Source organism: Bos taurus, chromosome 13 (assembly GCF_002263795.3).
Source record: "Bos taurus isolate L1 Dominette 01449 registration number 42190680 breed Hereford chromosome 13, ARS-UCD2.0, whole genome shotgun sequence".
NCBI classification, from domain to species: domain Eukaryota; kingdom Metazoa; phylum Chordata; class Mammalia; order Artiodactyla; family Bovidae; genus Bos; species Bos taurus.
This window is the reverse complement of record NC_037340.1, coordinates 61,121,596-61,146,381: the sequence shown is the minus strand read 5'-3', so window position 1 is coordinate 61,146,381 and position 24,786 is coordinate 61,121,596. Positions and strand designations below refer to the sequence as shown.

General features: G+C 52.5%; 1 protein-coding gene and 1 non-coding gene across 12 annotated transcripts in view; both read right to left on the bottom strand.

The window, feature by feature from the left end:
* The window catches only part of HM13 (histocompatibility minor 13), a 38,934-nt gene that overhangs the window by 456 nt on the left and 13,692 nt on the right, over positions 1 to 24,786 (bottom strand). For 2 of the 11 annotated variants that reach the window (NM_001046124.2, XM_025000525.2), the window contains 8 exons: positions 18,599 to 18,687; positions 16,721 to 16,806; positions 16,498 to 16,623; positions 15,744 to 15,801; positions 12,765 to 12,848; positions 9,798 to 9,834; positions 7,431 to 7,533; positions 3,255 to 3,340 (listed from right to left, as the gene is read on the bottom strand). In NM_001046124.2, coding sequence (NP_001039589.2) covers positions 3,255 to 3,340; positions 7,431 to 7,533; positions 9,798 to 9,834; positions 12,765 to 12,848; positions 15,744 to 15,801; positions 16,498 to 16,623; positions 16,721 to 16,806; positions 18,599 to 18,687 — 669 coding nt within the window. Of the gene's footprint in view, positions 1 to 13; positions 275 to 851; positions 1,055 to 3,254; positions 3,341 to 7,430; positions 8,722 to 9,797; positions 9,835 to 12,764; positions 12,849 to 15,743; positions 15,802 to 16,497; positions 16,624 to 16,720; positions 16,861 to 18,598; positions 18,688 to 24,786 lie in introns of those variants that run through there. The other 9 variants (XM_025000521.2, XM_025000523.2, XM_025000519.2 and 6 more) reach the window with 9 other exon arrangements.
* Positions 12,856 to 12,911, bottom strand: MIR12010 (microRNA mir-12010). Its single transcript, NR_162347.1, has one exon. It is a non-coding gene; the product is annotated as a microRNA mir-12010 (primary transcript).

Genomic DNA, 24,786 nt, shown 5'->3' with positions numbered 1-24,786 from the left:
CGGAAAAACAAGACAGAACAAGGACGACACACTTAGAGGAGGGAAGGGCAGAATCTTTGTGCCCACCTCCCACCATCACAGGAAAACCCTGGGCACAAACATCCTTGGCCCAGCACCTTCCAGGACTTGGCCCGGCCCCGCCGTGCGCCCTCCTCAGACCGGCTGCTGGTTCCACTTTCTCTGTGCCTGGTGGTGCCAAGAGGTGGCAGGGCAGCGGCAAATGGAGGAGAGGTTGGGCTTGTGCAGACCCATTTTAAGCTTCCTGGACCTCCCACTGGGGAAAGAGAGTGGGGAAAAACAGGGACAGCCAGGATGAGGCTACAGGACGAATGGCTGCCTCCCAGGGCACATAACAGGAGTCGGAAAGCTCAGCCCCAGGGGCGCGGGCGGGTGGGCAGGGGGGCTGCTCTACTGACAAATGGCAAGGTGCCACTCTCGTAGGCAGACACCCTGGCTTAGCTCTTCCTTTGGGCTCCATTCACTGAGCAAGTGAGTTCATGCCAAAGATAATGCTCACATTTCCTCACCACATCAACCCTGTGAGGCAGGTATGTGCCCACTTCTATATGAACAAAGAGAGGTTCCGAAAGGGGAAAGTGAAGGTTATACACTTGCCCCAGGTTATGTATATGCAGAGCGGTAACAGTGTCCACGGCTGTGTGACCAGGGCTGCTGACCCCCACTCTCAGGTGAGCCCCACAGTACTGGTGAGGCCGCTGGGGTTCTGGGGCCCTGCTCCCCCGCCCCTCGACTGGGCACTGTGGCTGCCTGGTGGTGGTGGAGCTGCCTCTTGCTGCCTGCCCCAGCAATGCTCCCTGCCCCGTACACTGGAGTGGGGGTGTCTGCCCTACCTTGGGCCCCGGGGCAGTAGGGGGAAGTGGGCAGGTGGGCACCCGCTGGGTATTACATGGCGCTGGGATTCTGCGGGCGCCGGCGGCGAGGGCCAGCTAGCTTCTGCTGCATGGAGTCCGCCAGGCTGGCTGGGGAGCCCGAGACTGTGGGGAAGTGGGTGAGCCTCGGGGTGTGAGGCAGGATTTCCGCTGAGGACTCGTAGCTGTGTGAGAGACAGACAGAGACAGAAAAAAAGAGATGGAGAGGAAAAGACTAACGAGGACAGAGATTTCTCTTCCAGGGAGCAGAAGTGGGTCTTACTTTTATCTATCTCTGCACTTTCGAACTCTGTGGAAAGAAGCCAGTATTACTTGGAGGATAAAAAAGAAAAGGTGCACCTACACAGGAACACACTCTGCAGAAGAACAGGGATGCCCTAGATGTATCTGTACGTGTCCCAGGTGGTGCTAGTGGTAGAGAACCTGCCTGCCAAGGCAGGAGACATAAGCGACGTGGGTTCCATCTCTGGGTGGGGAAGATCCCTAGAGAAGGGAATGGCAACCCACTCCAGTATTCTTGCCTGGAGAATCCCATGGTCAGAGGAGCCTGGCGGGCTACAGTCCATGGGGTCGCAAAGAGCCGGACACGACTGAGCGACTGAGCACACATGGAGATGTTCTGCTGCTGTGAAACATCTCTCAGACACACCCTTGTGTGAAGAATCAGGACGCAGAATGCCCCAAGAACGCCACCGCCTGCGTGAGGACGTGTATACACATTCACGCTTTCAGGTGCAGAGACACCTCTGGATGGCCAGGGACGGGGCTGGCTGCGTGGGCGGCTGGGCTATGAGGGGGTTGGTTGTCCCTCCCCTGCTATGGAATTTGCAACCACGTGAATGTGTTATCATTTAAAAAGTAAATGAATAAAAAAAGGAGAGTGCCACTAAAGGGAAAAGTAAAACCAAAGATAAGGTGGAGAATTAGGGAGAGAGATGGGCAGAAGAGAAGAGAGACTATTTGCTTTTTCACCTCAATCTAAAAACCTCCTGGGGGGGGTGGGGGGCAGAAAGGTGGGGCACCCATGTGGGCAAACTTTTACAGAAACCAAGCACCAAGTGGGTGAAGGCGGGCACCCTCTGTCCTGGCTGGGGAGGTCACCCCCAGTAGGTGCTGGGGGCTGAGGCTGGCTGAGAGCCGAGGGTGAGGGTAGGGACTGAGCTCAGGGCCCAGGTCCCATTCCTGCCCCCAGGTTCACCCCCAGCCTTGCCTCAGAGTCCACAGAGCTTTGCCAGGTCAGGAGCCCTGGGCAGGCATGTTGGGAGCCTGGGGCTCTGAGGCAGGGCAGGGAGGGCAGGGGCAGGTATGGGGGAGGGGTGAGTCACAGGCTCCCCTACAGGCAGCCAGGTGCACAGAAAGCTCTGGCAGGCACTCGAGGGACAACCTGGAGGCCAGGCAGGTGGAGCTGGTGGAAGGCCCCAGAGTGGGCAGCTTCAGCTGCAGCTGGCAGCTATTTCTGGGTCCCTGGCGGGTGGGGCTGGTGCTGCTGGGGTGTAGACACCTGTCGGAGTCACGCAGGCCTGGGGGTCAGGGTGGGGCTGATCACGGGTCTGGCAGGTGTGTGGACGGCCAGAGAAGGGGTATGTGTGTGACTAAGATGGAGAGAAAGCAGCCGGCTCTGGGTTACAGCCACAGCGGCAACTGGACATAGACTGACGCTGGAGTTCTAACCAAGCATTTCCATCACACTAGAGTCCCCCTGCGGAGAAGGCAATGGCACCCCACTCCAGTACTCTTACTTGGAAAATCCCATGGACGGAGGAGCCTGTTAGGCTGCAATCCATGGGGTCGCTAAGAGTCGGACATGACTGAGCGACTTCACTTTCATTTTTCACGTTCATGCATTGGAGAAGGAAATGGCAGCCCACTCCAGTGTTCTTGCCTGGAGAATCCCAGGGACGGGGGAGCCTGGTAGGCTGCCGTCTATGGGGTCGCACAGAGTCGGACACGACTTAAGTGACTTAGCATAGTATAGAGTCCCCTGTGTCACTCACGTGTGGACACTGAGGCTGGGGGCGGGGAAAGACCTGCGTGAAGTCATATGGTGGCAGGGTCGGGATGGGAACCCAGGGCTCCTGACAGTGGGGCAGCCTGCGGTAGGGAGTCTACACAAGCCAGTCCCCTTTCATGACTCAGCTGGCATCTGGTGTGGGGGCTGCCTTGAAAGCCCAAAGGCCATTCCCACCCCTGGCTACTGGCCCACGGAAGGGTTCTGCTGGTGCCCACGGGCACCCACGTGCTGATGCAAAGGGCAAGGCTGGTGGCATGAACAGTGTTCCCCCAGAGGCACGTACCCACAGCCCTCAGAGGCTCCGCCAGCTGCCTGCAGTGCTAGGCAGACCCCTGCTCCCTGCCCCCTCTTACCTGAACATTTCGGTCACTTCTCCCTTGGCCAGTGCCACCAGGACAGGAAAGCCGATACATGCAGGGACCAGGTACAGGAGGGCAGGCTGTGAGAGGACAAAGGCTGGTGAGGCAATGCTGGGCAGGGCACCCACTCAGGGCCGGGCCTATCACCCCAACTCTCTTCTGAGTGTGACTGAGGGACAGGTTCTCGAAGCAAGTCAGTGGCTGTGCCTGCACTGGGGCTCCTGACTTCCCTAGAAGCAGCAGCAAGAAGCCCAAAGAAACTCAAGTACGCAGGGCTTTCAGGGCGTCCTGGAGTCTGGCTGGCAGCATCCCACTGCCCAGGACACCAGGTTCCTGGTGAGTTGGTCCTATTCCCAGAGACCCTGACTGCCTAGGTCTGGGGCTGGAAGTCTGCACTTTTAAAGACACTCCAGGAGATGCTGTTATAATGACAATGATGATGACATAGCTGCTATGAATGGAGCACCTGCTGTGTCCTGGGATCAAGGTCACCCAGCTGGTCAGGGCCCAGAGCCTGTGAGGACACTCCTGGTGAAGCTGGGTTTGGAGGACAGGACAATTATACCGGCCGGCACTGTTCCTGGAGAACCTACTCTGTGCCCTGAACACAGGCTCTGGCGAGTACTTCAGTCCACCTCCATAACCCCATGACCCTCCTCCTTCTGTACAAGCGGAAGGCTCATGCTTTGGGAGTGGGGAGTGGGCAGCTCAGGCCTTGGAGAGCCTAAGTGGTAAACTGAGGGTTGAACTCGGGTACCCCTAGACTCCAAAGCCATTCTTCTGCTCACAGTGTCTGAAAGCTGGACCTCATGCTACTGCTCAGCCTTCCACGGCCCCTACTGCTCCCAGTGGCCTGACGTCCTCAGGAGATGTGACCCTTGTTTCCCTCTCCAACCTCACCCGCCCTGCCCTGCTCTGGCCACATTGGTCTCGTTTTGGTCCTCTTTGTCACCTGCAGCCACAGGATCTCGGCACGTGCCATTTCTAGGATGTTCTTCCCATCTGTGCCTACTTTGCTTCTCCTTCAGACTTCAGCTCAGCAGTCACTTCTGTGGGGAAGCCTTTGCTCGCACTGAGTCAGGCCCTCTTGCTGCACACTCAGGGCCCCTGCAATTCTTCACGGCATTCTCCAGCAACTTGGAATGAAACATCCCTGGGCTGTTACAGGCTGGAGATTCTCTCCTGTTAGGCTGTTAACTCTGTGAGGGCAGGCTCCACAGTTATCTTGTTCACTGCTGTCTTCCTACTACTCAGAAGAGGGCCTGGTGAATACTAAGCTAATGGCTCCCTCACAAAATACAGAGGGTGCCCTGGAGATGACTTGGGTAAGAGTGAAGGAGACATTGTTCCTAAAGCCAAGCCTCGTTCCTAAAGCCAAGCCAGCCCCTGGCTAGAGGACAGGGCTCCACAGTCCCCGAAAGCTGACCATCAGACCATTTTCAGACTCTTGCCATGGATGGGCTGTGAACTACCCCACTTCACACAGGTTAACCTTGAACCTAATTACACCCTGAGCACTTGGATCTGAGTTTTATAGATGCTGCTACTGAGGTTCAGACAGAGGGAAATGACCTGCCTGCAGTCACATAGGGTGTGTAAGTGGCTGAGTTGGGATTTAAACTCAGGCAGCTGAGCTTCTTCCCCTGCATCAAGTCTTTGCTATGAGATCAGCTTTGGGCCAGGAACGACAGAAATCATGACAAAAGCCTGCATCGGGACTCAAGATGGGCAGCCAAAGCAGTACTCATGGAAAAGTTTATAACTCTAAATGCATTTATGAGAAGACTAGAAATAAACAATGCAAGTTTTCAAATCAGGAAGCCCCAAAGAAGGAGGAAAAGAATGAAGGCAAAACAAAAATTAATGAAATAAAGCAAATACAAACTTAATACAATTTAATTTCTGAAAAGCAGAACACTTAAGAGATGATGAAATTGAGATCAGAGGAGAAAAAAGGATCTGCCCTAAATCACATAGTTGGTCAGGATACAGACACGGATTCCCTGTCACTTAAATCCAGTGTCTTCTTCATCAAGGCCAGGCTGGGCAAAATAGAGGGCTTCCTGGGAGGAAGGTGGGTAGATATTTGGCCCCACCAAGGTCTTCCTCACCTAAGAGCCAACAGCAATTGAGGTGCTCCTTTGGGAAGAAGTGTTTGCTTAGTATCAGAGGGATACAAACCTATTCTTTTCTTTCCTCTCAAGGCACCAGGGAACCTCTCCAAAGAAATTCAGTGCTAAGGAGAGGATGGGATGTACAGCTTGGGGCAGTGAGCTGGGGGTCAGGACTCCTGGGTCTCCATCAGGCCTTGGCTTGCTCTGTGACCACAGATAGTCCGTTTTCCTGTCTGGGCTTCCCTCTCCGTCTGTACAGTGAGGGCACCTGATGATCATTAAGGACTTTTCTTTGGAGGTTGCTAGTCTTGGCCTGGAGTACATTTTTGATAGAGGTTAAAAGACACACAGGCAGAGGTGACACCCTCCCTAGGGAACTGCTGGCATAGGGACTGCCTATGTCTTGGTGAGGGAGGAGGAGCTCAAAGAACAGGTTCCCCTTGTGTCCAGAGCCCACCTCAATGAAGACTTTCAGGGAGATACCCATGTGGATGATCAGGGAGAATAGGTGGCTGCTGCTAGGCAATAGGGTCGGCTTGTGGTCAGGAGTCTAGGGCTCCAGCCAGGGCCGAGCTTGACTTGCTGTGTCACGTAGGGAAGGCTCCTTTTCTCTCATGTAGAGGACCACCTCTCCCACCTCTGCCCCCAGCCTGTGTGAGAGCTCCCAATGGAGCCTTCTCTGAGTCTAAGGCAGAAGGCAAGCCTGCCACCTGGTGGCCACCTAGGGGATAGCTCTGGGCTTGGAATCTGCGGGGGCTGACAGCTGGAGAAGACACCTCCCAAGACAAGGCCCAAGTACTCCTAAGTGCATGTCCCTCTCAACTTGCACAGCTCCTGAGGTCATCTGGAGCAGATGTGAATGAAAGGGGCTTCCTCACTGGTTCTTGGTTTCTCTACTGATGAGGACCTTGAACTTTCTGTATAGTGTTAGTATCAATTTCACAGTGTCTGTAAGGACTCAATGAGTTAATGAGCGAAAGGTTAGTTTGCACAGTGCCTGGCAAACTAACAGACTAACTGGGTCAGCAGCTTTTGTGATTAACTCAAAGGTGGCTTCTCTGTGGCCGGTGCCCAGGGAAGGGAGAAAGGAGGAGGGGGAAGGATGGAGGGAGCACAGCAATACCAATTGGGTCAGACGTGGATCTGAGCACTTCACTACATTAACTCATTTCACTCTCAAATAACCCCAAGGTGGCTACTACTATTTATCCTCATTTTCTGTTTTCATGAATCAATGAGGAATCCTAAGTGTAACTTCAGACAGTAGAGCCTGGATGGCCACCAGGGCTCTCTTAGACTCCATTCCACACGGCCTTTCCCATGGCTGGGGGTTCATAACCTGGGCTTGGTCTTCGTGTGACACAGGTTTGAATTCTGGGTCCATCACACTTTCCACGGAGCACCTGAACTGCAGCTCCTCATCTGTTCACAGAACCCTCACGAAGCACCGAGCAGAGCCTGGCACAAAGGAAGTACTCTGATTTCCAGCAGAGAGCAACCCTGTCTGCTGGCTTCCCCTCCCCGACTCCTCCTCTCCAGGCCACACTGACAGCTCCTGGCCTGGTCCACTTGGCAGCTCAGCACCCATCTAGGAGAAGGCAGAGCCTGGCTGGCTTGGGGGATGATGGGAGGGAGATCCTGACATCCTATCACTTGCCTGGGGGGCAGGCAATGGGCTGAGACCGCAACAAACACCCACCCGATTCCGTTCTTCTGTCTGCCACCACTACCAAGGCTGAGAAGCCACAGCTGGGGCCACGCAACACTCTTCTGGCCCAGATGTGGGCAAAAATCTGCTGAGAGGGCTCAGGGAAAGGTTTTGCCTTCCTTGAAGGTCACAGGCTCGGCTGGCAGCCTTCCTCCTCCCCCTCCTCACCACTAGCGTGCATGTACTACCTGAAGCCGGGCTGCCATCTTGCACCAACTATGGGTGAAAGCCCGAGAGAATCACAGACACGGCTGCTCTGCACCCCTGGGTCGCCTGCACGTGTGACATGGGAGTCCTGGTCACCTGCAGTGAAAGCGCGCCCTGTACACGGAGGACAGTCATGCTCACCTGGGCGTGCTTGAAGATGTGCATGATGAAAATGGTAAGGCCCAGCCCGAAGATGTAGGCTGCAAAGCTGGTGTAGAAGTAGGTGTGGGTGTTCTTCTTCAAGCTTCAGCGACAGCATGGGGTAGAGAGAGAAAGTGAGACACAAGCACTGCAGAGCCACATGCCCTCTTAGGAGAGTAGCTGGGGAGACCCTGGAAGCTGTGTGGGGCTGAGGTTATGGGCTGTGGGGTGTGGAGATGGGCGTGCACTCTGGTTCTGCCCCATCTAAGCATCTCTGGACCAATCACTTTCCTTCGCTCAGCCTCAGTTTAATCATCTGCAAAACAGGAATGCCACGCGCCATCTCCCTGATGGTTGCTGAATATCAAATGCTATAATCGAGAACAGCGGCTATGAAGCTCAGGTCAGCATAAAAATCACCCGGACAGCATGTTAAAAAATAAAGAACTGTGTGGGAATTCCGTGGCGGCCTAGCGGTTAGGATTCCAGGCTTTCAATGCCATGGCCTGGGTTCAACCCCTGGTCAAGGGACTGATATCCCACAAGCTGAGCAGCATGGTCCAAAAAACAAACAAACAAAAACAAACAAAAAAAAACACACAGAACCAAACCCCCCCCAGAACAGAACAGAGTGCTAGGCCTAGTTCCCAGGGGGTCTAATCTAATGGGTATGGGGATCTGCATTTTGGTATTTGTGTGTATGTGTGTTTTATAACTTTATTTTTGGCTTTTTAAAAATGTGTAGCTGATTTATATCACGTTAGTTTCAGGTGTATAACACTGTGATTCAGATATTCATATATTCTTCAGATTCTCTTCCCTTATAGGTGATTACAAAGTATTAAGTACAGTTCCTTGTGCTAAACTGTAGGTCCTTGCTGGTTTGGGGCTCATGTTTTGAGGAACTAAGATGCAGAAACTTAAGTTCTTACTTTTAAGCGCAGTGGAGCTAACAGTTCAGTAACCCATTATGGATACTAAAAAGATGCTGATTACGAGGATAAAATGCCAGTGGCTTCCTGGGCAATTCGCCTAAGGTCAGCTTCAGAAGAGCTGACCCACAAGCATCCTGGCATTGCCATCACTTGATGCCCTTTCACGAAGCCAGCTCAGGACCTTTGTGTGTGTCTAGCAACATCTGTGGAATGAAGGGGGACCGACTCCTTTCCCTTTGCCCTGGCGGCTTCCGAGCTGGGAGCCGCAGTCCACTGAGAACAGTCCTGCTGTGCAGCCTGGAGTACAAGAGACTCCTTTGGGAACGGTGCAGATTCTGGAACAAGCTCCCAAGGACCTGCAGGACAAGGATTCTTCCTTGGAGGGTGCTGCCAGCTGAACCTGGTTCTCTAGCAAATGGCCTGGAGACTCCTATAGGTTTCTCTTTGTATGACCTCTGGAAACCTAGCAGTAGAGCAGCCAGCACAGCACAGACGTGTTTCTCCTTAGAGACCGGCCAGGTCCCTCCCAAAGGCTCCACAGTGGCCCTACCCAAACAACCCAGAGTGATGTGAGCAGCGGAAAAGTTCGGTTCTGCATGCAGCCTGGACTTCCATGATGCTGGCAATGGGTTTCTCACTACCACTTTCAACATTATTACTGTTTTTGCAACTACTGGACATAAGGAGATTAAGGAATAGTCCATAAACCAGCTCAAAATTAAGCATATACATGCAGAAAGCCCTCCTCTAGGAAGACTGGGCGCCACCTGCTGGTGGCAGGCCCAGCTTTGCCCAGGTGCATTCACCCACCTGAAAAGGTGCAACCTTTTCTGAGTTTCAAGTGGTGGCTCAGCTTGGCCCCCTTCCCTCTCCCTTGTGCTCACTTTCTACAAGGGACTGAAGAATGTCTGAGTAAGGAGAGGGTGGGTAACAGCAAGAGCAGCTGGGATACGGAGACCTGACCCGTGGCTGATAAAAGTCGGTGGCAATGAGGGCTGCACCTGCTGCTGGATGCCCTGGGAGCCACCGAGGCCAGCCAGTCTCAGCACTCCCTCCACACTGTCCCCGTCAGCCCCAGGCAGGAACGACCACTAGCTTCAGGATGAGAAACGTTGCCTGGAAAGGTCAGTTTCCTTGCCAAGACCACTCAGTGAGAAAGCACTAGGGGCGCCACCAGGACCTTCTGGGATTCCACCTCAGCCTGTGAGTCACACCTTCCCCACCCTCTCCAGGCTCTCTGGGCACTTAGAATCTCAGAATGTACAATGCAGATAAAATCAGAATTGTTCCGGCTGCTGTTGGGTGGAGGGTCTGTGACCTGAGGTACCCTCTTTGGGCTCCTCCAAATGGAGGAGCCCTAGAGAATCTCCTGCCTGGGTCAGGGAAGGCCTCACTTGTAGAACCTGAGGACTAGGGTTCCTAAGTGGCTTACCTGATGTCGAAACGCAGCAGCAAGGCAATGAAGATTCCTGCGGGGAGAAAACCAGGGTTAGATGGAGATAGGGAAGAAGCATACAACTGACAGCTGGGTCCCAGCCTGCCATTCTCAGCCACAGAGCAATCATCAGGGGACAAGGTGTGGCTGAGACTGCCAACTGCCAGCAGAAATCCTGTTTCTCTACCTTCAGTCCACCTGGAACAATGGGGAAGCCTCACTGGAAGAGGGAGGAAGTGGCAGAACTGTTCCAGGTAGACTGTTTTGGCCTGGGACCACACTGATTGGCACCTCACAGCACCATTTGCTGTACCACCCGGGGTGCAACCAAACATTTACAGGATGCTTAGGCACTAGATGCTGTAGGCAATACAGTGGGAGCAAAACCTGGGGCGGGCATGCTGATCAAATGTTAACAAAGACCAGTGTGAGACTGTAACTGTGAAAGGGTGCTCCTGTGTCATGGCAAGGTCTATCATGGGATGAGACCCAAGCTGGGGGTGCTGGGTGGGGAGGAAAGAGGGCTTTTTTGAGGAAGTGACACTTGCCAGGGAGAGGGAAGACCATGTGCAAAGGTCTTGAGGAAACAGAGCTCAGGAGGTGTGGCAGGACAGGCTGCAGCCCAGAGTAGGAGATGCTGGGGGCCGGATCTGCCAGGCAGGGCCCCGTGGGGGCGAGAAGAGTTGGGTCTTTATTCTAGGAGTAAGGGGACACTTCTGGAAGTGTTCTAAGTGGGAGAATAACATAAAAGATTTCGAAAAAGACCCATGTGGCAGCTGTTTGGTGGGTGGGAGAGCGCAGAAGCGGACACTAGGAGGCTCTGCAGGAGCTCAGGTGGGGACAGTGAACTCTGTCCACCCACTGCACTCCTATTTGCACTTTGAAATCTGGCCTAGTCATCCCCAGAAACCTGAGTCCCTGAGACACAGCCACCCAGTCCAGCCTCGGTATGTTGCACACACATGGCCATCCCTGTGTCTCTCCCTGACTTGTCTTTGGGCTCAGACACAGCAGGGCTGAACCTCATTTGGTTGAGAGCAAGCTCTTAGGAAGCAAACATTCTATGCTGATGAGAAGCACCGACTGGCAAGATGTGATTCATTTCAAAGAAGAAAATGATTTAGTCCCCAGCGAAGACTACAGCTGGGAGCTGGTGGGTGGTGAGAACAGACAAATGCTGCCTTTCTGGAAACAAAACTAGGAATTCAGTGGCCCCTGGCAGCTGAATTCTACAACTGCTCTTCAACTAATCCACAGGTCAGAGCTCCCAAGAGCTTCTTCTACTCATAATACTGCATTTGATTCTTAAAATAACACCCCGCAACCTATTCTTCCTTCAAGATTATCCCTGAGGCTCTGAGAGGATGCAATAAGTCACACCAACTGTGACTGTTGGAAGACTTCTGATACATACAGGGATTGGTGGATATGCAGAAATGTCCTGTGCAGGCCTGGAGCCCAGCACCACCTAACAAGGACGCCTGGGAAGTCTGTGGGTGCCTGGACAGACCCTGCTCTGCAGGGCGAACCGAACACATTTCTTCATCCCTGATGGGGCTTCTTCCCTGCCTCCCAGCACCACAAGCTATGGGGACACCTGGATTCAGGACCATGCATGACCTCTTAGGCAAGTCTCTCTTAACCTCAGTTTCTTCATCAGCAAAATGGAATACTCTCTACCTCATCGGGCTGCTAAAAGTAGCAAAGATAATATATAAGAAAACACTGAGCATACTGCTTGGCAAACACCAGGTGCTTAACAAACGACGGCTCCAGGATCGTGATCTTACTATGGTTGTTACTGCATAAAAGCGGTTTTGACAGCATCACCTTTCTTTGCAGTCAGATAGACCTGGTCTGAGTCCTGTCCCTCTTGCCGGCTAGTGTGTGAATTTACGTTAAGTCCCTTCACCTCTGAGCCTCAGGTTGCTCACTGCTACGAGAGAGAAAGCCTCTGCTTCACCACCATACGTATCATAAAAGGAAAGTGTCACACAGAAGTGCCTGTACACTCCCGCTCACTAGCAGGATGGCTATTACTTCCTACACTGGAAAACAAACTGGCTTTTAATTTGTTCCAAGCTTTCTTCTTTTAAGCAAACACCAGGGGTGCTTCTAACCCTCTGACCCGAGCCTCTGTGACTAGGGAGTAAGAATGCTCTTTGGGTGCGTAGCACCTCTGTCACCGGGCCTAGGTCTTCCAGGCACACAGCATCCAAGTCTCAGCCGTTTTAGCTGCCCTGAGAGAGGCAGCTCAGCTTTGCCCAGTTTCTTGACCAGCAGTTTGGGCTGCAGGCCCCCAGGATGCGTGCCCATGCTCAGGCCCATACACAGGCGTACCTGTGCCCATATCCACAGGCGTGCTGACTAGCACCCACACACATATGATGGACCCAGAGGCCAGGTCGTGTGGTCAGGCAGGTGCAGGCCACTGGTCCCTCTGCTAAAACTGCAGACACAGGAGCACAGCTGTGTGCCCCGTGTCCACGCACAGTGCGTGCTCTCCCTGGTGTCCTCCCAGCACTGGGGAGAGGGGGGCCAAGGAGACTGTGGCAGTTCTAGCACACCTGTGTCACCTGTAAACGCTGGGAAGGGTGTGTGTACGTGCAAATGTGAGGGGCCCAGATTCCTTTAAGACTGCCACTGAATGTGCTTATATTTCAATCTGTCATATACATTTATTTCTGCAGCTCTCGAGTAATGTCTGTTCACCCAGCCAAGCTCCATGAGGGCAGTCTTGCTCACCACCATTCCTCCGAGGGTCCAGCCCACGCCTCTGCTCCATGTGTGCTGAGGTGGACCCCCTTCACCAAACCCTGGGCAGGTGATGATGGGGGAATCGCACAGCCTAACCCTTCCTTCTTCCCTCTCCTGGTGAGTGAGACTGTGTTTCACAGGACAACTCCTTCTCCATGGAATCCCCTTCCACCCCCTGCACTTTGGCCCCTGCCCTGGCCCCGTCACCTGGAATGACGATGTCTCCGAGTCCCAGCATGGCAAAGTTGTCCGCTTCCAGGCCCTTCTCCAGCAGGTCCTGGGGAAACACCACTGGAGGGGGAGGCAGGGATGTGAGGAGCTGGTGAGAGCCAGCTCATGCACTCCCAGCCTCCATCTCTGGTGTATGGAACTTACACACTTGCGTTGCTGGGTGGGAGGATGGGAATGGGGAGTCAAGAGGATGCTGACGAGCTGAAGGGGGGTGTGTCCATCTGGAATCACAGCTAGTTAGAGCAGGAAGAATCTAGAATCATCTAGGCTAAAGGTTTAATGCCTTTACTGAGCTATAACTTATCACATGTCATACAATTTCAATGCCTTTTAATAGCCAGAACTCTTTGGTTAAATGGGACTGACCCCAAAGCCCAGCATATAAAAGATGAAAGAGCCCACACAGTGCTGGCATCTAATAGGCTTTCCATCTCACCACAGGACATGTGGACAGAGCCTTGTTCTGAAGAAGGAAGAGCTTGGGCTACAGGCTTTCTGTACCTGTTGATGAGGAGGAGGCTGCTGCTGCTAAGTCACTTCAGTCGAGGAGGAGGCTACATACCTACAAATCCCTTGCTTATAGCCCCTTACTCAGAAATCCTGCTGGCCAACTTGTTTGGATAAATACAGATTGAGGAAAACGCCTCCCTGTATATCCAGTTATGGCAAGGGGCAGCTGTAACTGGATTTCACCCAGACAGCCTTGGAGCAGAAGTTCACCAGTTATGTGTGGGCTTCAGGGTCAGACTGTGTGGGTCTGAATCCTGGATCTGCTGTGTGACTTTGTACAGTTTACTTAACTACTCTGGGCCTTAATTGTCTCACCTGTAAAATGGGTATAACAACCGAACTGACCCTATAGTGTTGTGATGAAGATTAGGTTATTTGAACACACTGTTAACTTTAACTGTTACGTCTTTACTAACCCAGTCCTGCTTCTGTGTGAGGCTGCCCTCCTAGGTGATGAATCAAGCATGGTATAAGGCTAAGACAGTCAGGACAATCTGGTCTCCGAATTCCTGACCTCCCTTCAGCTAGGGGTGGTCATGTGACCCAGCTCCAGCCAATGGCATATAAATAGAGGTAAGACGGGTGGGTTCTGGGCCAAGATTGTGCTTCCCTAATGAATCGGACAGAGTCCTTCCCTGTCCACTTTTTCCTGCCTTGAATACAGTCACAGCGATTTACAGCCCTCCTTGTCTGAGCCTCCTAAACCTGCTATCATTCAATCCTGAGTGGCAGATCTGGAAACCTACAGAGATGAAGTCTCCCCACTCAGGCCACACAGCCAGCACGTATCAAATATGGGATTCAAATCCAGACTTTCTGACTTCACTAACTGTCCACTTAACCACTCTGCTAGACTACTCCTAGCAGTAGAGGGCAACAAGCTTTCCCCATAAGACAAAATCCCCAATTCCAAACACCAGAAACCAGAGGGGACTGTCATTTCCCTGTCCAGAGTCTTCCAATGGCTCATTCACTGCCCACTGGGCAGCAGCCGGGCTCCCTGACATGCCATCCTCGGCTTCCTCAAATCTGGCCTCTTTTCTGCTGCTCCCCTAAAGTCACCATGCTCCTTCTCCGATTCTCTGCTCCTTTCACGCATTCTTCTGCTTGCAGCGCTGGCCTGAAGCTGTTCTCTCTTTCAAATGCCCCTACTGCCCCTTCACGCTTGCTAAACGCATATGCATTCTTTTGGACCCAGGAAAGCTTTCCTGACCTGTTGGCTGGGTTCATCCATCACAGCACGTGAGGCACAGTTGCTCTTCTGGCTTGGCCAGCATCTGTACTCTTGCTCTGCACGACTGCCCTCACCTTACACCCTTGGTTCTGGGAGGCTGCCAACTCAAAACACTGCCCCCAAGCACTGCAGAAGGCGGTGACCCTGTCCTCTGTACCACTCCCAATGGGAGAACCTAGTTCCTGGGCCCGGAGAGGCCCCATGGGTTCATCCAAGCCAAAGCTGGGAGGAACTTTCCTCTGGGGTCACTGAGCCGCGACCCTGTGCAGCATCTAGGAGCAGCCGTGTGACCGTGAGCCTCTCTCCGGCTCACGGAGAGGACCCGTGTGCAGCTGTGGAGTCAGACCATGAGGAGCACAGCTGTTGCTTGGCTCTTGGGGCCGGCTCCATCCTGACTGCCCAACAGGATCCCCCTTCCTCCTTCCATCATGTCTGATGGATTCCGTACTCCTCTTTGGGTCTCGCGATGCCAGGGAGTGGTTCTTGATAGTCTAAGGCTTAAACCCCAAGCTCATCATGCTTTTCTCATCCCCCTCTGATGAGGAACAATGAACTTGGGCCTGTGACCTGATTCTGGCCTGTGAAATACGAGAGAGGCTGCAGGGAGAATTCAGGAAAAAACATCCCTCTCTGATGAAAGGGAGACATAAAGTTCCCCTTTTCTGCCCCTGAACATGCTGAGAATGGTGGGGTGGAGGACTGAGGTGACCCTGGCTCTTGGCGATGCCACCGATGGTCATAAACCCAACTCTAGATGCTCCGCCACCGGGCTTGTTGCCAAGTGAAAGGACAACATTTCCACATTACAGAGGTCTGTAGGTGAGGTTTCTAATATTTCTAACAATGGATACACTGAAGAACACAACCAGGGAAGTGTGAGAGGAGTGGAGCAGACAACACCTGCTGGTTATGTGTTACAGGGATCCAGGGAGGGGGCTCCAGGTCTTGATGTGGGGGTGTCCTCCTCTGGAGGCCCCGCCTGCCTTGCCACAAGCTGTTTTAGACACCGCTCTCTATGACCAGGTGGCCAGAGGATGGCTGTGTGGGAATACAGCCGACAAATCAAAGAGGAGAAGGAAACCAGGCCCTAGACACCAGGGAACTTGGAGAAGAAACAGCTGAGGGAGGGTATTAACTGAATCAGGGACCATGCGGGAATGCGACACCAGGGTGGGGGCAGACGGGCTCCCCATGGTGGGGTGGTCACTTACATTTTATTGGTGCCTCAAAGGACTTTGCCACTGTCACCATCACATTGGTGCCAAATACCTAAAAGGAGAAGAGAGGAGTCTGGAGGGAAGTGTGTGCAGATGGGAAGGAATGGCTGTGCGTGGCTTTTCAACAAGGGGCTGCCTGCGATGGGCGGGAGAGGGACAGGGAGCCAAGAAGGGTTCCAGAGCAGATGTAAAGTTGAGATGAGGCAGCCAACGACATGGCTAAATGGACACTTCCTGGGGCTCCTTGTCTGGACAGCAATGAGGGGCAAGTCCAAGGAGTTAGGAAAGGATCTCTGATGCCCTGGCTGGGCATCCTGTCAGGTCAGGGCTCTGTCCTTCCCAAGAGAGGAAGTCCTCCAGCACCACTCATTCAGGGGTGCCTCTCAGCAAGGGTGGCAGGTCCCTTAGCCCAGCGCACAGTCTCTGTCCTTACGATCAGTGTCTTGCTCAACAGTGTCCACTCTTCTGCTTTAACCACCCCTGCCTCAGCTGTTCTGAGCCTCAACTTGCTTGCTGGAGAGACATGGGATAAGCAATCCCCTGCCGGGCTCACTGTGAGGGAGAGAGGACGGCTGATAGGCACAGGGCAAAGAAAGGTGAGCTCTCGGTGAGCAGGGGTGGGACTCTGCTCTGTCATCTACTTCACAGCCGAGGGCACTGCCCCAGAAAGGACCTGATCTAGGGCCTTACCTGCAGGTCAAGGTCGCTGCCCTCCACCGGACCTCCTGCGCGTCCCTGCCCGACTCACCCAGAAGATGTCGTAGATGAAGAGCCCGCCCAGCAGGATGCAGCCGGTGCTGACGTTGTTCAGGTGCAGGAGCTCCACCCCGTTAAGGGAGAAGGCCAGGCCGAAGAGGTTGTTGGCAATCCAGTGCTGGGGGAAGGCGAGAGTGAGGCCACCTCACCGGTCACCACCTTGCCCCTCCAGCGCTCCAGCACCCCCCGCAACTGCCTAGGCCCTGGCTACTCACCTTCCTCAGCAGGTACCAGACGCCAACGATGCTGCTCAGGCCCAGGCACACCAGGTCCTTGGTGTCAAACTCATAATTGATGATCTCTGGGCAGAGAGGCCGGGTAAGTCCACTCCCCGGGGCGGGGCTGCCCCTCCCACCTGTCAGCCCCTGGACGGAGGAGGGCATGGCTGTGGGCTCCGTCAGAGACCCACAGGCTGGGGGTGCTCACTGGAGCCCTCCCCAACCCCAGACTCTCCAATTTCCTAGAGGAGGGAATGGAGGCCCAGAGGGAACCCAGGCCTGACGCAGGGTCAGTGGGAGGTGGTCCACGGTGCTAGAAGCCCACGCTCTGCACTAGCAGCTGGGCAGCCAGCTGGGGAGGCGGCTCCCTTTTCGAGTTTTAGTTTCCTCATCTGTAACAAGGGGATCACAGGGCTTCCCTGGTGGTCCAGGGGTTAAGACTCCACCTTTCCACTGCAGGGGGCGTGGGTTTGATCCCTGGTTGGGGAAGGTTCACATGCCAAGAGGTGTGACCAAAGAAATAAACACAAAACAAAAAAATGGGGGTCACAGCACCTCCCTGATAGGACTGCCATGGGGAGCAAGTGAGGTGGTCCTTACAAAGCACTCAGCACAGAGCCTGCATACAGTGGGTGCTCAACCAATGCTGACTGCACTGAGCCCAAGGCCCTTGCAAGGTCCCAGTTCATTCAGGAATCTTTCTACTCTGCCGCCAAAGGAGTCAAGAAGGTTGCTGGTTAGCCCTGTGTCACCAGTAGAGGAGGAAGCAGGTGAGAGAGAGAGGCCTGGAGAAGTGGCAAGCGGGAGGCCCTGAGCCTGCTCTGCTGGGGAGCCTGTGGCAGACATCCTGACGTTAGACCCCTTCTCCATCATCTCCGAGTGTCCTACTGAGGAGGCCCAGAGAGGTGGTGGAGCCTGCCCAGGGTTACAGAGCGCAGGCTTTCCTTTCAGATTCCAGACTGTAGTGGACTGCTGGTTGGCCCCAACCGTTGTTCACCCCTCTGTGGTGACAATACCCTGATGGAAACGAGGCCAACTAGCTCTCAGCCACATTTTCCAGCTTCCCCTGCAGCTAAATGGGCCTGCGGAACAGCTGCCTCTCCGTCCTTTGGGACAGCCTGCAAAGCAATGGTGTGCTACCCTGGACCCGCTGACCCGAGTGCAGCAGAACACAAGACAGGTGAAAACCCCCATGGTCACTGACTGGGCACAGATGCCTACAGATGCACAAAGGAATCATATAAAATCGCTGCTCTCCAGGGACAAGGCAGCGTGTGCTGGGCACATCCCCAACGAGTGTGACATTCACAAGCTCAGACTTGTACACAAAAGAGAAATACCTTCCACCTGTCCAAGCTGTTGATAATCCTGTTACAGCAGTCGAACCCACACCCTAACTCACTCACAGGACCCAGGCTTTCCCCAATTCCCTGTGGCTTTCATTTTTTTCAAAAGCCATGGAACCTCCTTTTCAAATCATAGCTAGGGAAGTAATCACACTAAAAACAGACATGATAAAAATAGCTTCAGGAGCCGACTGTTTACTGTTTACTGAGCCAGGCGCTGTGCTGAATGCTTTCCACTCATCACTTACTCACAGTCCTAACAACATGCTTATAAGGGAGGTACTACATTATGATGCTCATTTTACAGATGAAAAAACAAAACAAAACCAAAAAAGCCCAACAAAACCCCCCAAAGCTCAGAGAGGTAACAGTGTGCACCCAGCGGCAGAGTGGGGATGTCATCCCAGAGCCCACCTTGCCCATCACTTGCTGTACCGGGGAGTCCCGGTATCGGAGAGACAAAGGGGAGGGGAGGGAGTGGGAAGAAATCCAAGGTACGGCCAAGGCAGGGGGTGGCGGCAGCACTGACCTTCCTTGTTCTCCCCAGAGCCCTGTGTGAACAGTAGCTGGTACTGTCGGTTTGGGAAGTTGGCTGGAAAAAACTTATTCATGAGAGGGCTGAAAGGAAAGATAAAGCAGGTTGGCAAACAGAGCCCCTGTGGGGGTCCCACAACCCCAGACATTTGTTTACAAGCTGTTATCTCCCAACAACCTCACAGCTGCCCTGAGAGGTAGGTGTTATTGTGCCCATTGTAGAGATGTGAAAACAGGCCCTCAGAGGGCAAGTGACTGCCCAGGGTTACATGGGAAATCAGTATCTTGAGCTGATTTGAGACCTGAACCTAGCCTCTTAGTTATTACCCAAGAAACACAAAAGAGGCAGACTTTCACATAAAACAGTTTTTAGGACAGCAATGGATTCCAAAGTCTGGTTTATCCACAATCTGTATGAGAGTCCCGTCAAGAATGCATATTCTGGCTTAAGCCTGCATAGGGTTAAGTCCTGACTCTTCAAGGAGACCCGCTGAGTCTAGGCAGACAGCAGAGCTGAAATAAGGGGCCGACTAGTAGCCCGGTGAGATCTGACTCTTTAGAGTGAGAATGCCTGGGCCCATATTGCTGAGGCGGCTGGAAGGCCAGCAGCTGAGAGGGGACCATTAACTGCAAATAGCCCCAGATAAACCACATCCTTGCCAGCTCCCTGCCCAGCCAGAGGCAGTGGACCTAGCCTGGTCCACAGTAAAGCCATGATGCACAAACTGTGGGCAGACTCATAAGGGAAATGAGATGCATAGCCCTTTCTCCTGGGCTCAAGGCAGAGAGGTAGATGGTGAGGTGGCGTGAGTTTTGCTATTGACTCTAGAAGCAAAAAGGTAAACCCTCTGTCCCAATTTCTCAGAAGTCTGTTTACTTCAAGCACAATCCAGGTGTGTGCAGTGTGACAAATCAAAGCTGCAGTTTCCTTTGCGTTCTGAGGCTACTGGAGACTTCCCATTAAAATGGCTATCTAATCACTCTTTCACAGGTAGCCTCTTGTGTGTGTGCTTGGAACTCAGTGACTCTTTGCGACCCTTTGGACTGCTGCCCCAGGCTCCTCTGTCCATGGGATTTTTTCAGGCAAGAATACTGGAGTGGGTTGCCACTTCCTTCCCCAGGGGATCTTCTTGACTCAGGGATCAAACCCCCCCAAAAAAATCCTTCTAAGTGTCTGAAACTACTTTAATATGTTTTTTAAATCCTGCAAAAATCTAGCACACTTTAGCAGTTAGCAGACCCGAAGCAAGCCTGAGTTGACTAGTATTCTTCTTGAGGGGATTTGTTTTGACCATTTCCTTTAATTATCAGTTTCCCAGAACACTTAGAGATGCTGGGAAGCAGCAATTCCTTCTGGATGATTCCTTAACTATTATATAAACTGTGCCAACACAGATAAAGCGGGAACAGTATAAGCTGAATTATTGTCACCTCTAATTTGAGTAATAACCATGCTGTCAGTTTCGGAATACAAATAAAAGGAATTAAACATGGGAAGAAAAAAGACTGCATATTCCTGGATTCCCTTCCAGATCTATTAAGTCAGATGACCTGATGGTCACCCCACTCCATAATTTGCCAGGCCTGCGATTTTTACAAACTCGGCTGGACTTGATAAGTGAGATGAATCACAGCCCCTTGGGCGAGAGCGGGCTCACATTCACTCCTTCCATGGGGCCTGTTTGTGGCTCAGGATGGGCTTGGCCTCGTCTCTGGAAGCATTCTGATTACTCAGCATGGTCTACTTCCTGGCCTGGCAGGGAGCAGAGACTTTCTTTTTTGGATTGCCTTCAGAACAGAACGGAAAACCAGGGCTTTTGGCTCAGTCTGGGTCTGGATACTAAGCAGTATCGTGGAGCAGACACAAACCGGGGTGGCCCAGCCCTGATGCCTGCTCTGCCACATGAGGCCCTGGGCTCACTTCAGTGCATCAGTCTCTCTGCTGAATGTGGGGATAATAGCACCTGATTCAAAGAGCTGCTGTGAAAGTAGGGGAGAGGGAGAAGTTTAGCCCAGCGTTAGATCCTCAACAGGGGTCATAAGTACTCAATGTCTATCATCGCAGGTGGTTGAACTTGAAAGCATTCAGCAATGCCAGATCAGACTGATGACTGATGAGGCAGGCAAATCCACAATGGTGCTCCCAGCTAAAGGAAAATGGACCCAGGCCAAGGGGTACCCAGGGCACAGAGGTAAAGGCAGGGAAAAGGGAGCTCTCTAAGACCCTGGAGCTTGGAGGAAGAAAATGTGGATTAAGAACTATCTCTGGGCCTTAAGTTTCCATTCAACACACAGCCAATCCCTTCCCGTCTACAGAGGTATGACATGAATGATGACAAGGCTTTGTGATTATGTAGACATGACTGATACAAGATGCAATTGGGAGTGGGTTTCCACAAACAGGCTCTGAGCAGGTGGGAGGCAGCAGCTGGGAGGGATGAGGCTGGAAGCCAGTTTCAGCTCTGTTCACTGAATCACGTTTCATGAGCATGAAGCCAGAGGGTGTGTGTAGAGGCAGAGAGAAGGCCTGAGGCGCTAAACTTAGGAGCCCTACAAGCAGAGGGAAAGGGGTTGAGAGCATGGACTCTGGAGCCAGGTTTCCTGGATTCAAATCCTGGCTCTGCCATTGAGCTGTGTGACCTTGGCAAAGTTACTTAACTGTTCCTGCAACTGTCTCCTCATTTGGAACACTGTAACAATACCTTTCTCATTGGATTATTAAGAGGATTACATGAATGTTTGGCACCCTGTAAGCTTAACTGCAGCTTCAACTCCAAGTATGAAGTCTCTAGACAGATGTCTTTGTTATCCCAAGAAGAGGGGCTGCTGGATAATACGGGGCAAGAGACAAGCAACCTGGCTGGTGTGAGCCTGCCTTAAGGGCAAGGGTCCTGAGAGGCAGCTGGTAAATGCTTGCTGAATGCAGGTTTTTGTAGCAGGCAGAGACTCACTCCTTCCAGCCCTTGATGGCTCACGTCAAGCCTAAAGGTCACTGCTTTCTGCTGGGAAACCACATCCTGCTGCCCTTCTCCCCTGGGGGTGAAGGCAAAGGGCAAACTGGTGTGTGGCCTCTCCCTCCTGGGGTTGCAGATCGTGGTCTTAGGGACCTTATCCTCTAAAGGTCAGCTAGGTGGGATATGAGCTCAGAGGTGGTAAAAATAAGCTGCACGGTTCCCTTGGCAGGAAGGGTACTGGCACAGGCATGAGTCTTGGTGGCTGTAGAGGGTGAAGGCAGGCTGTGGGCCCTCACTTTGCTTAACACTCCAGGCTGTGGTTTCTTCCCTGGGAGGCTCACGGCAGCTGGGGAAGTGGAAGGAATCCCACAAACACCGCCGCCTGGACTCCCTGGCTTGGGGCTCAGCCCCCACAGCCTCTCAGCAGACAGAACCCTCCTCTGGCTGTCCTCAGGAGACTACAGGCCCATCAGAGAGCGCGTGCCCAGGCCCCATCTTTAAGCTCTCTTTTCTCCTTCATTTTCGCCAAAACTACAAAAAATACGTGGCTGCACAGTTAGACCCGTGCTCAAAACCACTCTGCTCCTGAAGGCTGTGACACTCTCTGAGCCTCAGTTTTCCTGTCTTGAACCTGCAGTCCTTGTTTGGATTCTGAGGAAGGTCTATGTTTGGGGATACATACAAACAACTAACCAAAATTTTAACAGTACTGTAGACTTCTAGGAGAAAATGCTTAAGAAAACTCCATTCGATCAAAGAAAGGTAAACTTAATTCTTAGATCAACTATCTCAATAGCACAATTAAATTATGCCCTCCCCCTTTTCTGCTAAAATTATTTTTATCTGATTCAGTTCTTTTCCCTGCACATTTTATAGTAAGGCTTTCTTTAATCCCATTCATTCCAGTTTTTCAGTCTGTATCAATTTCTGTTTCAGAGGATAGCTTGGACCCTGAATGGTGAGTACCCCTTATGCCCACGGCCAGTCATCATTTTCACAAGGTCTCACCTTCCCAAGTCACACTGTGTGCTCTAAATCGTCTCAAAAAAATGACAGTCACTGACAAATTTTACCATGTGCAGTTTTAGTGGCTTCGGTTCTATTTTCTGCTGATAATTTCTATCAATAAAAACTATGAACTAGTTAAAAGACAAACAACTCTTTCTTGGTTAATCCATGAGAAATTTTGGACAATGTTTCTCAGTTACTGTCCTAAAAGGAAAAAAGAAAGATCTGGGGTGTCAAAATGACACAGGTTCAAAATAGCCTGCTGGGCAGTGGCTGGTGATCTCTCTTGCAGGACTGTTGAAATAAAGTGAAATAATCAACTCCTCAGCACCTGGTCAAACAAAATATATTTTTTCATGCTAAGGCAGTGCTTGGGCTGTGCTAACGACTCTTGCAGATGCTGAGGAGGGTGGGATGCGCTAGAACTGGGGGGCTCCTAACCAGCATGGGATTCCCTGGTAGGTCAGCTGGTAAAGAATCCGCCTGCAATGCAGCAGACCCTGGTCCGATTCCTGGGTTGGGAAGATCTACTGGAGAAGGGATAGGGTACCCACTCCAGTATTCTTGAGCTTCCCTGGTGCTCAGACGGTAAAGAATCCACCTGCAACATGGGATCAAACCCAGGTCAGGAAGATCCCCTGGAGGAGGGCACAGCAACCCACTCCAGCATTCTGTCCTGGAGAATCCCCATGGATAGAGGAACCTGGTGGGCTACAGTTCAGGGGTCGCAGAGCTGGACACAACTGAGTTACTGGCACAACCAGCATGGGAAATGACCTCCCTCACTTGGTCCACCAGGAGAGAAGAGGTCTGTTCACTGGGGAAGGGTGACTAGGTCTGCCACTGTCTTGCTGGGCTCATCAGTCTGGATCTCCAGAAGGATTGGGGGGCTGGGGTGTGGCCCTAGAACACGGCCTTGTGGGTGAAGTTGAAGACAACACTGACCTCGGTCCCATATGTCTGTGTGAACTCGAGCCAGTTGCTCTCACTCTTGGTGGAATCTGGACATACCCCCTTGCTCTGGGCATGTCACAGACATGCTGACTTGAACCTTCCCACGCCCCTCCAAGGAGGTACTCCCCGTATCTCCATTTCACAGGTGAAGAAACTGATGCTCAGAGAGCTTGAGTAACTTGAGCCTTGGTTCCAGGTCTGACTGTCTCTTGGGCCCACATTCTTGACTCCCAGATCCTGCCTCGAGGAACCAGGCCAACCTCCGCCCACTCCCAGGGCTTCCCTGAGGATCCCGCTCTTCCTCTCTGACTGCACCTACAATGTGCACAGACCTTCTGGCTCCCGGCCCGGCCTCTCCCTCCTACACCCTCTTCCAGGTTTCCTGCCCTTCGGAGCCGAGTTCAAATTGTGTTCCTGCTTTCCGGGAACTTTTCCTGGTCTGCTGACCACCTCCATGGTTGTCAGCCTGAGGCTGTACCTCTTCAAGGGGCCAGATGGAAGCAGGTTGGGGTGCTTGTGCAGTCACAGCCAGGGGATGGGCTGGGGACACCACTCCTGTTGGGTAAGCAGCCCCACCTGAGGACTCCTGGTTTAGTTCTTTCAACCCCCACTGAACTGACACAGCACGTGACGATCTGAACAGGGTGGCAGTGAAAAGAGGATGGGCTCTGCGGCCACAGAAACTTAGATTTGAATCTTTGTTCTGCTGCTTATCAGCTGTATCATCCTAGAAAATTTCTTAACCTCTCTGAGCTTCAATTTCTGAATGTGTCATAGGATTAAAAGCAACAGATTACAATGATTACAACAACGGCTAACAGCTACTGAACACACCGAGTGTCAGATACTGTCCTAAAAGTTTCTATGTGACCAATGAGAAAGGTATGATCATTTTCCTTCACATTCAGGTGAGGAAATTGAGGACAGAGAGATTAAGTAACCTGCCCAAAGTCACAGGGCTATTAAGTGGCAGAGTCTGGATTCCAAGTCAGGTAGTCAAATTCCAGAGCCTGTGCTCCTAACTTCTCTCAATACTGCCTTGCTCTCTTATGAGCTGAGACCACAAGTGAGAAGCCAGCTTAGCGCGTGCGCAGCAGCCACCACACGCAGCAGGTGGCACCGGCATCACTCATCTCAGTACTGTGACAACTACCACGACACTACTGTTCACAGATAATTTCCCTAACAACTGTGGTGGCCAACGCCCACCGGACAGTCTTATCCTTCCTTGGAAAGAAACCGGGGCCCAGAGAGGCTCTGGTTCTTG